This window comes from Parasteatoda tepidariorum, chromosome 9 (assembly GCF_043381705.1).
Source record: "Parasteatoda tepidariorum isolate YZ-2023 chromosome 9, CAS_Ptep_4.0, whole genome shotgun sequence".
NCBI lineage: Eukaryota > Metazoa > Arthropoda > Arachnida > Araneae > Theridiidae > Parasteatoda > Parasteatoda tepidariorum.
In genome coordinates, this window is record NC_092212.1 from 22,974,483 (window position 1) to 22,988,531 (window position 14,049).

At 26.3% G+C, this 14,049-nt stretch overlaps 1 protein-coding gene across 1 annotated transcript; it reads left to right on the plus strand.

Moving 5' to 3' along the window:
* The first annotated feature begins 283 nt into the window (after positions 1 to 283).
* Positions 284 to 9,466, plus strand: LOC107440940 (nurim homolog). The gene is made up of 5 exons (XM_043052811.2): positions 284 to 427; positions 1,801 to 1,964; positions 2,967 to 3,137; positions 4,976 to 5,027; positions 8,039 to 9,466. The coding sequence occupies exons 1-5, from the start codon at positions 286 to 288 to the stop codon at positions 8,050 to 8,052; spliced, it is 543 nt and encodes a 180-aa protein (XP_042908745.1). The 5' UTR covers positions 284 to 285; the 3' UTR covers positions 8,053 to 9,466.
* The last annotated feature ends 4,583 nt before the right edge of the window (positions 9,467 to 14,049 follow it).

Genomic DNA, 14,049 nt, shown 5'->3' on the forward strand with positions numbered 1-14,049 from the left:
AGGCCTCAAAAAACTGCAAGTTTTGAACTATAAATTTTTTAACATGTATTGAGATGATTTCAATAACAAAAGATTGCTAAAAATATTTAAAAGAGTTATTATATAAAATGACAGAAAATATGAAAAACTCCTCATTGACAACTAATCTTTTTCAAACTACAAATTTAAACAAAACAAAAATGCTTCCCGCCGCGCTTTCGTTTTCTTGATCATTTTGTTAGATATTTATTTCCACATTTCTTTAACTGCTATAATTCCATATGACTGAAAACTAAAGACACAGATATGGCTGTCAATAATAATTTACTTCTATTAGTTACTGTTTTTGTTTTGCTATTTTGTATCGCTACACTTTTTCAATTTGGATTGTTCTTATCTTCGCATTCAGCTCTAAAAGATCACCATCTTTCATTGTACGAAAAAAATGGTAATTATAGTATAATCTAGTTATTTGCTATTGTTTTATAGTGTTGTTACTTCATGAAAGCCGCCAAATTTTGATGACAACCGGTTAGTGATTTGCGAGTGACATATAACATCACGAGGTGACCAAATCGAAGGCTATAAATAACTCGTAGCTGGGAATATTTTCGTATCGGTACTTGCTCCAAAAAACTCAATTTTCGGCTAGAACCAGGCAGTTACCCTCAAGAAATTATGAAATAAAAGAAATGGACGAGCTTAAGGTGAAAGATATAACTCATAGCTAACCTTTACATAATATTTATGAAATTTTTGCAAAAACCTTTTGGCGACCAACTTCCATTAACGGCCATTTTACTGTAGAACAGAGAGTGATCGCTCCCAAGAGTTTTCACTGTATAATGAGTGTAATATTGAAAAGCCATTTAATTTCTCTTAAATATCAAGATTAAGCTATCTATAAAACATAACATTTAAATGTTTCATTCATAAAACTTATGTTAAATAGAAGTATACAAAATACCAATGGCAATATTGAGGTACAGTCCCTGGCCAAATATTAGAGGCACTTTAAGATTCTAAGTAAAATCTTAATTATCAGATGATACTATGCAGCTTTATCGTTTTGACTGAAACTGATTTGCACTTGTTTACATTCGTTTATCAATCAGTTAAATTAAATGATATTTAGTATAAATTTGACGATTGGGTAAATTTGACGATTGGATAAATTAAAGGATTGGATAAATTAAGCGATATATAATGTAAACATAAAATATTTATTATACCAGGTATTATGTTAATAAATTATAATATATAATTTTAATAATTTTAATAATTACATGTTTTGCATGTGCTTATATGCAATACTTTTATATTTAAACATACATGTTATGGGCTTTTATTCAAGAGATTTTTATATACCTTCTATTTGTATTTATTTCTAACGAATTGCATTATTATGTTAACCAGTTACGTAAGAACGTAAACAAGTACGAATCGCTTTCAGCCATGTAAAAACAAAGCTGTATAGCATCACCTAATAATTAAGATTTTATACAGAATCTTAAAGTGCATCTAATAATTTGACCAGTGACTGTATTCTGAATATGCTGGGTACCTATTTAGTTTCTGCTTAATATTTGTTACATTTCATTGAAGGAATATCATAATGCCATTATTTACTCTAAAACCTTGGGCTTATCTAAGTTAAGCTATATTTTAAGATTTGGTTTGTAGATGTTGCTGTTTTGACCCTTGGAATTTTTTTTATTTCTTTTACTTTATTCCTTATTATTTCTCTTCATCATTATTATTTGTTATTTCTTTTCAAATATTCAATATAATTTACTCTAATATCTAATTTTCTTTTCACAGATAGTGTTTTGTTGCACCTTTTTAAAGATGGTTCTTTACTTCTTATGTTTGTATTGCAACATTCTCTCCAAAAGCAGAAGATAGTTAAAGATAGCATGTCTAAATTTGGTTTGGCATCTGTGGAAAGGTTATTTTATAATTTTGGATCATGCTTGGCCCTTCAAGTAATTACTAAGTTATTATTATTATTTTGTATTTTGATGACTTTAAATTAAAAAAATTTCATCAGCAACATTATAAATTTTTAAAATGTTATAAATACACTCTATTTTAAAAGTTTTTTTTTTTTTAAAAAGTGAAATTTTTTTAAGCCTATTATAGTATTCAATTTTTTTACTTGGAATTTGTCTTATATTTTGTTATAATGCTCTTAACTCTTAAACAATTACCTTTAAGGACTGTGATTAAAGAAAAAACATGGTTTAAGTGGCAAATAGTAAAAAGTTATACATATTTCATTGCCATATGGTGTACCATTAAGGGTGGAATTAAATGGCTGTTTTTATAAAGCTAGAGATGATACAAATTGACATGTTAAGCCTTCTTGCAATATATATATATATATATAAATAAAAAATATTTAAAAGGTAAATAGATTAAATTTTTTTATTGATTGTCCAAATGGGTCTACAGTTGGCGTAGAGCAGAACTCTCTTCCGATGGCAACACTTCGCATGCTTTCACCATTAGTGTGTGGAGAGTCATAGAAGAAGGAAGTATACATTAATTTCGATCGTAATTTGCAAATAGATTAAAATCTTTTAAGTTAGGAAACTATTTGGAACTGTAAACTTCATTAAACATAGTTTGAAAAGAAATATTTATGGAAATTTTAAAAATATTATTAACAATTAAATACAAAAATATTGAGAAAGGAAAAAATATTGTAGTACATTACTATACAGCTGAAAATAGGAGGAGAGAAAAGGGCGTAAGGCATGGGACCGGTCTTCTCCCTAAATGGCGTATTTGAGCATTGCGATCACCAGTAAAAAAAGTTAAATAGTAAGTTTTATCTAAATTTTTTTTAATTCATATGAATATTCAATTTGTTTTTATGACTTTTGATATTAAAGTATGAAATTATGAATTAACTGTTGTTGAATCTGTGATGCCTGACTTTTTACTTCTAAAATTTTAAATTAAAAATGCATATTGTTTTTTAGATACTTATGACCTTTTGGCAATCTGTGCACAGCTGGACAATTTGGGAAATATCTACAGCTGATAAAGATTATGTTTGGTGGTTTTTTACCATCATACATTCAATAGCATGGTTGATTATTTATAGCGGTTGCTTTATAATGGATATTACTGAACTTCTTGGGATTAAACAGGTTGGCTTGTGTGAACTTTGCATTATTGAAGTCTTATTTAATCTGTTTTCTGAGAAACTTAATAAGATTTTTTAACTTCTCTTTTTGCTATCATATAGTTTTTTTTATTCTTTCATTTTATTTATCTATTTTTTGTATTCCTCAATTTTAAGACTGTTTAAGTGTAAAAGAAATCTTATTTTTAATAAGAAATGTTCTAATTTTTGAAGTTTTTTTAAATGTAAAAGTGAGTTAGTCTCTTTATATGTTTTAACTTATTGTTGTAAAATAAAATAAATTGATGACTTGAATCTGGTGGTATATCATCTGAATAATTTGCAGATAATTTTGTAAAGTCGGTTCAGTCATTAAAATTAATTTTTTTCTAAATTACAATTAATATTTTAAAATGGTGTACCTTAGATCAGGGTGTGTAATTTGCAATCCCCATTGGTGATAAAATATTTATAACTTGGGAGTAAGTTTCATTCTTTAAAAGTTGAGTTTTTAAAGTTCAATGCAAAAAGAAGTGCTTAAATATCAAGGAACTGTAGTTTTCTTCTATTTAGGAAACATTTTATTTCTGAAACCATTGCTTTTAGAAACATTGAAACTTCATGATAATTTTAATTTTTATTTAATTTTATTTATTATTGTAATAAATAGGTTAGGTTTTTTAAGTTTCCATATACTTATATTGTTTAAGTTGCCAAAAATTTCTTCATACTACATCTGTTAATATTTTAAATTTTTTTAAATATTTTTCGTAAATATAAAATTGTGTCTTTGATTATGGTCTCTTGCTTTTCTTTTTGCCCTTTTCTTTGTGAAGTCTTTTAAGAAACAAATTTTTGTTATTATAACTTATGTATGGTTTAATTTTGAAATGTTGTGTAAAAAAAAGTTAATGTTAATTAGAGTTTCAAAATAAGCTATTTTTAAATGTTATTTTAAAAATCTGGCTGTTGCAAATTTTTATTTTAAATCTTTGAATAACTTCTTGACTCTGTAAAATTTTACATAAATTAAAAAAAATTATATTTATAAAATTTTATTTGAAAATTAGAATGTTGAATTTCTTTTAAATAAAAAAATGTTAAAACTTATCTTACCATGTGTCTTAATTGGATAACAATGTTCCAAAAAAATGTAACTTTCAATATAATCTACAATCTTTATGGTGATTTGCAGATTAATTTTATTATTTGTAATTCTTTTGGAGAATGGATTATCAAAGTAATAAATAAATAATAAATGCATGAAAAATTGGTTTTATAGTGGATTTCATAAAGTTCTATCATCAGTCAATTACAGTTCAGTCATTAAAAGTTATTTATTATTCTAAATTATAATTAATATCATTGCATTTTTAATAAAAATATTATTGTCATTTTTAAAATAAATTTCATTAAAAAATATTTTAACCCAAGCTTTTATTTAGGTTTGTTAATGAATAATCTATTTGTTACTTTATGTTCTAAGATTAATTTAATTACTTTACAATTTAGAGTTTTATGTTAATTTATTTATTTAATTTGCCAAAAGCTATAGTTTTTTTCTTTTCAAACTCTTGATTCTTTTAAAAAACTTAACCTCATCACATATTTATTATTACAATAGGTTTTTCTTAGAGAAATCTGTAGGTTTTTTAAATTTTTTTTAATATTTTTTTATACTGGTGATACTTATACTGATGGTTTTTTATACTTTTGTTTTACAACTGGGTTAGTGATTTTTTTTTCACTACTAGGCTTTTTTTTTGCTCCCTTTATATTAACATAATATTCTCATTTGCTTAGCAAAGAAAATCTTTTGTTTCATAATTTTATTACTATAAAATTGTATGTTTATGTTTCTAGGTTCACCACAGTCTTCAGAATTGGCCTGAACCTCTGGGTCTGAAATCCGAAGGTTTGCAGCGTTTCTATTCTCACATGAGGCATCCTTGTTTTTCCACTTTAACTGTGATTCTTCTTGTTCATCCTGTCATGCAAATAGACAGACTTTTCTTAACGTGTGGATTGTTGATATATATGCTTTTATTTCTAAAAGTAGATGATATAGACTATGAATATCAGAGAAGAATGTTGAAGCGTAAGGAACGTGATTTGAAACTGGAAAATTAACAGTTTATATATATATATATATATATATATAAGTCCATCNTTATATATATATATATATATATATATATATATATAACGAAGAAAAAAATTAGAGGCAGTTGTGATTCACTGATATTTATAATTTATTCACTGCCATAATATTTATTAGTTTTTGTTATGCTTTTTAGCATAAGGGTGTTGCATCTTTGAAATCATTAAGAATTATGAAATGTGACCTTAGTGTGTTAATTTGTTTGCTGAATAAATTTTTTATTGCTGGAATTTTTTTCAACAATTTGAATCATGCTAACTTTTTAAACTGTTTTGGGGTGAATTTTAATAATATTACAAAATAATATGCTACTACATGGCAGCAAATAGGAAAATTGATGTAAGTGACAAAAAATTCAAAATTGACATTTTACACATATGGTGGATCTTTTTATTTTAGACAATAAAATTTTTTATATATTGGAAATTTTTTTTTAAATAAATTTTTTGATCAGTCTTCTAAATTTCTATTTATTTTGGCGTTAGTATGGGGCAAAATTTTTGACCACCACCATTCACAGGACAACTAAATATACCAAGTGACGATTATTAAATTGTCTGACAGTTGCCACCTGAAAGCCACTTTTTTTAAAAATCAAAAATGTACTCCTTGTGCATTTTATTTTATTTTTAAAAATAAATATGGGATTATTTAAAACTATTTTATTATATTTAAATATTAGCTTATTTTACGCTTGTTTCTGAAAATTTTAAAAATGAACATTATAATTATTTACCATATTTTGTGGAATGCTTCAAAAGGAATTCTTTACATTGTTACTATAAATAGTTCAATAAATTATTTAAATTTTTCAACTTTTGCAAAGTGGTTATATCTTTTAAAAAATAGCCACTGTTAAAAATGCTACTATTGTCCATTAGCAAAATTTCCCAATTTTGCTAAATGGTTGATCTCATTAGCAAGGGAAAGGAAATAGTTGCCAAGCCACTTTCCTTGGAGTAGTTTGTAAAGCACTTACATTTAGTTTTTCATTGTCCTCAAATCTGATTGTTGGCTGACATTAGCATGTCTAAAGAAATTGTTTTTTAAATTAATAACTTATTAGCATATAATAACCTATGGTGTGAAGAATTTTCCTTCCAACCACATTTTCTTTGTTATATAACATGGGAAAAAAAATAATTTTCTGTGCAAGAGAGTCAATTGGTTGAGGGTCATGAATCAAAGTTAAAATAGTAATCATTAAAAGTACTTATGAATTTTTATTTAACAGAATTTGCATGAAAAACTATTTTTTTAAAAACATCAATCTAGTTAGTGCGACCATAATTTTATTTATTTTTTGTGTAATAATTTGTTGCCTTGCTTTAATTACATAATGTGATTCTTTTTAAATTTTAACAACATGTAATTAGTTAAGTTAATTAGGGTGTTCAATTTTCAAAATGTGTTTCTTATTATTTGATCTTGTCATCATTAGTAGGGTGATAATTTTATTTCTTGAATTTGCTAAAATATGCATTCTAATTTCTAAAAACTGTATTTTTACTTATTAAGTTAATATTTTGCAATCCTTCATTTTCTTTCTTTTTCCTTTACAGTATTAATGTGTTGAAAAGAGAGTGATTTTTGAAATCTTAATCTCTCCCTTCCTTTTTTCCCCCCTTCTTTTTTTTAAAGATGGTTTGTTTCCTTTGAAGTATTATGTAGAATTTAAAAGTTTTTTTTTATTTATTTATTGTTACACATACATGAGCAGGCTTGAGTGCTCATTACTAAGTAGGACTTATAAGCCCTTGTTAAGTTGAAGAACAGATGACACAAGTTATAGAAATCTATCACTTTCATTGAAAAGGACAAAATTACGTGATTAGAGACAAATTCCTATAATTTTGTAAAAGTAATCTCTTGTGGAATCTGATTGAACTCTAAGTTCGAAAATAAATTAATGAATTTCCATCATTTGCTATTGTTCCTAATTTTTCCCACTGTAATTCTGTATTTCTTTTAGTAATTTTCAGATTCATTTGATATTTTCATATTTATAACCCTGCCGTTTTTACACTCACTTATTATAACATTAAAATAATTTTTTTTTATTTGATATTTTTTACATGGATACAACTTACTACTAAACATTGTGTTAAAAAGAAATAATAGTTAATTTTTAGACAAGTATTACAATTAAAAGTCTTGCACCCACGTTTTTATGCTCTAATACACAGGACTATCCATGTTCATAAAGATTAATAATTGTTTTATGTCTGGAAGAATTTTTAAATTAAGTTTGTTCTCCTTATCAACAATGCAAAAGGTAATTGCACTAATAAATTCTCTTTTCAACTGTTATTTTTATTTATTTATTTATTATTTTTTTTTGTGTGTTTAAATTCAGAAGACAAAATTCCTGAACCAACCATTGTGATACAATGCAAATAAATATGTAATAAATATTGTGAATAAATATTTTTTAAGATAATTGACAAATATTTTGAAGCTTTGAAATTTTTTTTTTTCTTGGAATTAACCCTCATCATCAATTGCTTATCAACTTGAAGATAACACATTTGATCCCTCTTTTTTTTGTTTTTGTTTAAAGAAAGATAATTTTAGTTATGTTTTAAATTTTGATTTCAATTAAGAATTAGGAGATTTATTGTATTTTACTGTCAATAATGTATTAAATCTTCTATAATTAATGTTAAAAAATATTTTATATTCTTGAAAATTTTCAATTTCTTTGTATGTTCTTGAACAGTTTTAGTGGGTAATATGAAATTATTACTTTTCTGAATTTTTTATAGTTCCAAGAGACTGAGCGTTCTATTATATGTCAACAATCTGTGAACCTCAAAATAGTATGTATGCAGCACCTTGTCTTCCAGCTAAAAAATAATTTCAATATTGTCTGAGAAAATATTATATTTTTATTTATTTTTTATCAAATGTATTTTAAGGATTTATTTTAAAAACTAAGGATGATAGTGATCATGATAGTGAAAAATATTTAAAAGAAAAAAGGAATTCATTGAGAAGTGATAAATTTTAATGTAAAAACAGTTACATGCAAGCTCTCCAGATATTTTTATACTATAATGTTTTATAAATATAGATCAAATTTTTAATTTCAGCAAAGTACAGGTGGGCACAGAAAAATAGAAAATTTTGAAATAATATATAATTTGTATAAATTATGCACATAAATTTTTTTTTCTCATTGATGAAAGTGCATGTATATATCGTATGCTATTTATATTTTCGAAACAAAATGTCAGAAACTGTCTACTTCTTAAAAATGAAATACGTTTTATGTAGGTGTTCACATTCTTATTGTTTTTAATGGAAACATTTAAATGCTTGGTATTGCAATTTTTTACATGTCCTCTTTAAGAATTAAAATAAACCGTATTTTACATATTGTTATGCAAAAATTAATTTCTTACTCTATACATGTACTTTTGTCTACAAAATAATTTTTCTTGCATTCATTTTATACAAATTACATTCCTTCAAAATTTCCTGTTTCCTTGTGCTACTTGTCGTTTTCAGAAAATATAATATGTTTTGTTAATTTTTAAGGTGTACTAAATTGTTTTTAGTTGATTTAAGCTTCTTGCAATGTTGCAACACTTAAAAGTTGCATTATTTAGTTCCATGGTCATCAATTCAAATACTTTACTTTCTAAAACATTTAAAATCTGCACTCATAATTTTAATCTATAATTTGATTGGAGCATTAAATATATGTTATTTTTTAAATCACTTCTCCTGATTAAAATAATTATGGTATTTTGTTGAATTAAATTGCTGATAATAATTTGAATTTTTTCATTTAAAGAGCAAATTAATCAAAATTTTATGAAGTTCATAATGGTTATTTTTAAACGTTGGCCACAAAATATATCTTAAATTGTAAATATTTATCTCTGGTGATTGTTGTATATTAGTTTACATCATATTATCTATTTATTTTCATGTTTCATAATATGTAAATATGTAATAAAAGTGGTTCCTGTTTTTAATCACGCATGCCATATCAATTTTGTACTTTTCAAATATGTCTTATATTTTATTGTTTATGTGAAATGTTATAGTTTTTGTGATATCTCCTCAGATTCATGAATTTCCTTTGCTTACAGCTTACAATATCATAATATTACTAACTAATGTATTTTTATTAATTTAGATAGTTTTATACTATATTTTGTTAATAAAGTGCAGCAAAATTATGAGTTTTATTTTGTCCTTTTTAATTCTTCAAAACATTTTAATTAGAAATGTAATGTTATGATGTCAGAAAATACAAGATGCAGAAATTATTTTCCAAGACTGATCTAATAACTTGAAAATGTGAGTTAATGTTTTTTAATAGCTCTTAAAGGTGCTTATTTTTCATTGAGCGCTTGTAATATTTGCCCAATTTTTTTTCTTTCTAAAAGGAGCCTTTTTTCCCTTTGCCAGGATGATTTTCGCCATGAATTATTTAAAAAACGTAATTTTAACAATGCTTATTCAATCTCAATCCACTCAAAATGCCTATCATTTTACATGCTGGATGAACTTTTCCTGAGCTGAGCTCAATTTGATAGAGTCACACCTGAGACTGGATTGAATCTTCTCAAGAACTTTATGTTCCATGACAGTGCACTTTTTAACTATTATTAAGAGGTTATGTTCATAAAATTAAATTTTTTGTTTGACATACTTTAAATGCAGAATTTAAAAATCGTATATACAAGGATGTGATTCTTCCGCGGATTTCCGCTTTTTGTCAGATTTTTCCCGCTAATTTCCGCGGAATTTTATTTTTTGAACAAGTTAAAAAATTTTATGAGGAATTTAATTTTCCGCGGAGCGAAAGTTTTTAAGTCCTCATTCCTCCCTCTGAAGTGAGTTCTCTAAAAATCATTTCCTTGGGATAAAACTGATTGACCTTCATACAGGGATGAGATTTTTCGTTTTTGCCTCTCGAGTTTTAACCTTTTTATCAAAAAATCCGATTCTCTAAAAGTTTCGTTTTTTTTTAAAATAAATATCCCGCTTTTTTTTTTTTTGAAAATTCAGTCTTAGAAATAAAATAATTATATTTATTTACGATTTTCAAAGATAAACAGAAGATTCAAACTATGTCCTAGCTGCTAACCCTTCCGCATTTTTACTTATTTTAGCTATTTTCTCCGCTTTTACACACAGAAAATAAGATTTTCCGTATTTTTATTCGTCCGCTGGATAGCTCGTATTTTCGCAATTCAGACGTCGTGACCCTGTTGTCTGGCGTAAAAGCAAACGAAAAATAAAATATATATAGACGTGGATTTGCGGTGAAAATATTTATTTGCTCATTCAATTAATCTTGAAAATTTCTATTTATTAGGTCGAAACAAAAACATTACAAACAAGCCTTTTAGAAATCCCAAGTCCTGACTCTGCAAATATCTCGATTGTTATTCACGCGATTTTAATATCTATCATCGATTTTCGTATTTACCTGATTTAAAAGTTGCACGTTGCGATTCTTATTCAGGCGATTTAAATATTGTACAGTGCGATTCTTACTTACGAGATTTAAAAAATCAATATCGCGATTTGTATTTACGAGCTTTTAAAGCCCTATGTAGCAATTCGTATTCACGCGAGCTTAAAATCCAATGTCGTGATTCGTTTGTGCGATTGTAATATCAAACATCGATTTTCGTATTTATACGTGCTTTAAAAACTAGTCATTGTGATTTGTATTCGCGCGATTTAAAAATTATGCATCGTGATTCGTATTTACGTGATCTAAAAATTACGCATCATGATTTGTATTTTCGCATTTTTTAAAATTCGATATAGAGTTTCACATTCACGTGATTTAAAAGCCTCATATCGGGATTTATATTCATAGAATTTTAAAATTAATCATCGGGATTTACAATCACATGGCTTACAAGTTTAAAAATCGCACTTTTTCGTAAAATATGTGTGTATATATATATATATTCTTTCATTCTTGGATTTCCTCTTTTTTACTTTCTGACTACTCTCATCTCTGTAGATAATCATTAATAGTTATGACCTATTCGTCAATATCATGTTTAATTACTCGGTATTAAGTTTACCTTGCTGTTATGTGTTTAAATTTAGGTCAAAATTTTTAGTTTTGAAGTTAGCCGCTCTTTGAAATGTTTATTTTAAAAGTTTTTGTTACAATATTTTTCATCGTATTTTAATTTTTAAATTAAATTCATTTCAAAATTTATAATTTGAGAACTGAATATTGCATGAGAAAATAATTCACTTATCAGTAATTCGTGAACCGACATTTTGAGTTCCTGGTTTAGATTGCCATCTTTATTAGATTCCAAATTTAGAGGTTAAGATATTTTTTACTTTTATTAGGACGAATAATTCGTTGGTCACTAGTAATAAACTCTATGCAACTATGATAGGATGTTATACTTAATTTTTTTTCATGTAGTCTACAAATTTTAGAATGTATATTGAAATTATAAATCCCTTAAAATTTAGTTATTTTTTAAAAAAAAATCTTTTTTCCAACATTTTCCAATTAAAAACAGATATGTTACAAATTTACTGCATCTTTCTTAACTACGATAGATTATGAGACTTAGTAAATTTTTTAAGACACTGAAGTAAATTGTATGTTTGAAAAAAATGGGATCTATATGCAAACTGTTAATTCCACATGTTAGGGACAGTCAGAAATAGTAAATATACATAAAACTATGAGCTCACATTTGGTACTAAGATATTCCAGGCAAGCAGCGATGGCTCAGGGGATAGGGCGTTCGCCTTCCATTGAGGTGAAACAGTTATGTCTCAGCGATGTCTGGTCGTTACGAATTTCGCATCTGGCTTACACCGACCACACTGCTGACGTGAAATATCCTCAGTGGTAGACAGATCATGGGTTAGTCCTCTTGCCATCAGGCTAATCGTGGGAGGCTCTCGTGGTCTTCCTCTCCATGTAACGCAACTGCGGGTGTAATATGAATAATATTATCTATCAAATTTAATTTCTACTGTTTTCAGTCTTTTGGTTTGTAATTCTCAAAGGTAGTGAAATTTTTTTTTTGTCTAGTCAAATATTGTCAATTAAATAAAAAAGTTTTTAAGTGTTTTTTAAAAGGAGAAAACAATAGTGCTATTTTATAATGAATTGTAGTTGAATTTTGGGAAAGAAAACTAGTTAATTCTTAAAAGAAGGGAGGAAATTTTTGACACGGTATTATAATTCTTTTTCTTCTAATATGGTATTACTCATGAAATCAATGAAAATTGAATAATTTCATTTACTTTAGAATATATTTTTTTGCATTGCTTGTAAAATATCACTTCAATAAAATATCAGTTTTTATTTAAGTTTAATTTGGAACCTTCAAAAATTGGTGAGTAATAGAATGAAGTAAGTAGTACTTTGGAAAACCAATTGTTAGTAAGTAAATGGCTTTGATGCAGGTATTTTAAACTGGTATCAGCAACACTGTTACAATACTAAATACTTTGATGCTACTATTATTGACTTTTACTAAACACTAACATTAATACTAATAATCTAAATGCCGAAAAGTATTTTGGAGTGTTAATAGTAATATCAGGGGTCTACAACTATCTTAAATATCTGGCATCTGGTCGCTCCGTCTAAACTATATCGGGCCCAGAATGTAACACAAATCTTTTACTCTATTTTATATTCTAGAGTATGCTGGGATCTTTAAAACTGATACCGATGCCTAAAATTTTAGTATTTTTGTAGATCTTAGAATATGCCACTAGTCATTCTAATTTATTACCTTGCAAATGAATATATACTATGAAATGTTCGTTTTGTGTACGCAATATAAAAGGACGTATGCAGTCTCTGTAAGTAGTGCAAATACTATGTGTTACTGTAAGTACTTTTTTTTAGATGCAAATCAAGCAATGCAAAGGAAATATTTATTCTAATGATGTAGTTTGTTAAAATAACGAAAGGCTTTTATATAAAAATTGATAGAATCTAGTGTAATATGGCTTCAGATTCGAATATAGTTTTGGCAAATTTCAGATTCTGAGTAAAATTTTTATCTTGAGTAATTTTTTATAAACGGAATAAAACATAGGATGAAATATCCCGGGAATTTGATCCTGTGTTTAATTCCAGAAAATGAATTTTTCTCCTAAAAATTAATTTTTGCGTTGAAATATGGAGTATTGCGAATAAAATTTCTACAGCAACAAACACTAGATTTTAAATTTTTGAAACAAAGTCAATATTTAATTTTTCTGTCACCAATTTATGAATTTTTAATTTGTGTAAATTCAAATGTTACGAATTTCCTCCCATGCAGATAAAATAGTTATAAAATTGTGAAAAGTCTTGCGCAATACATATTTTCTTGAATTTTGAATTTATGCATTATATTATAATTTCATAACGTTTAGTTAAGTTTTATGAATTATTTATGATATTATCTATTCAAAAAAAGCTTTTCCCCATATACAGTATCCTTTTTTTTTAATATAAGTTAATTTTAAGGATTTCGTCCCGTACTGATTTGATTTTAGTATTTGGTTATTTGATATGAATATTTATTACGGTTTTAAATAGTTCTGATCTGGTGTATAACAAACAACTTCCAAACTATGTAGATTTAAGCACAACTTTATTTAACTCGCTATATAACTTGAAATATAACTATATAACTTGAAATTATAAATTCAATGTAGAACTTAAACTAGTTGAATCAAATTTTAAATTAGGGGATTCGGGGAATATTTTTTTGAGGAAGAGGAGACTGGATATGAGTTCTGCAACTTTGCATTCATTAAA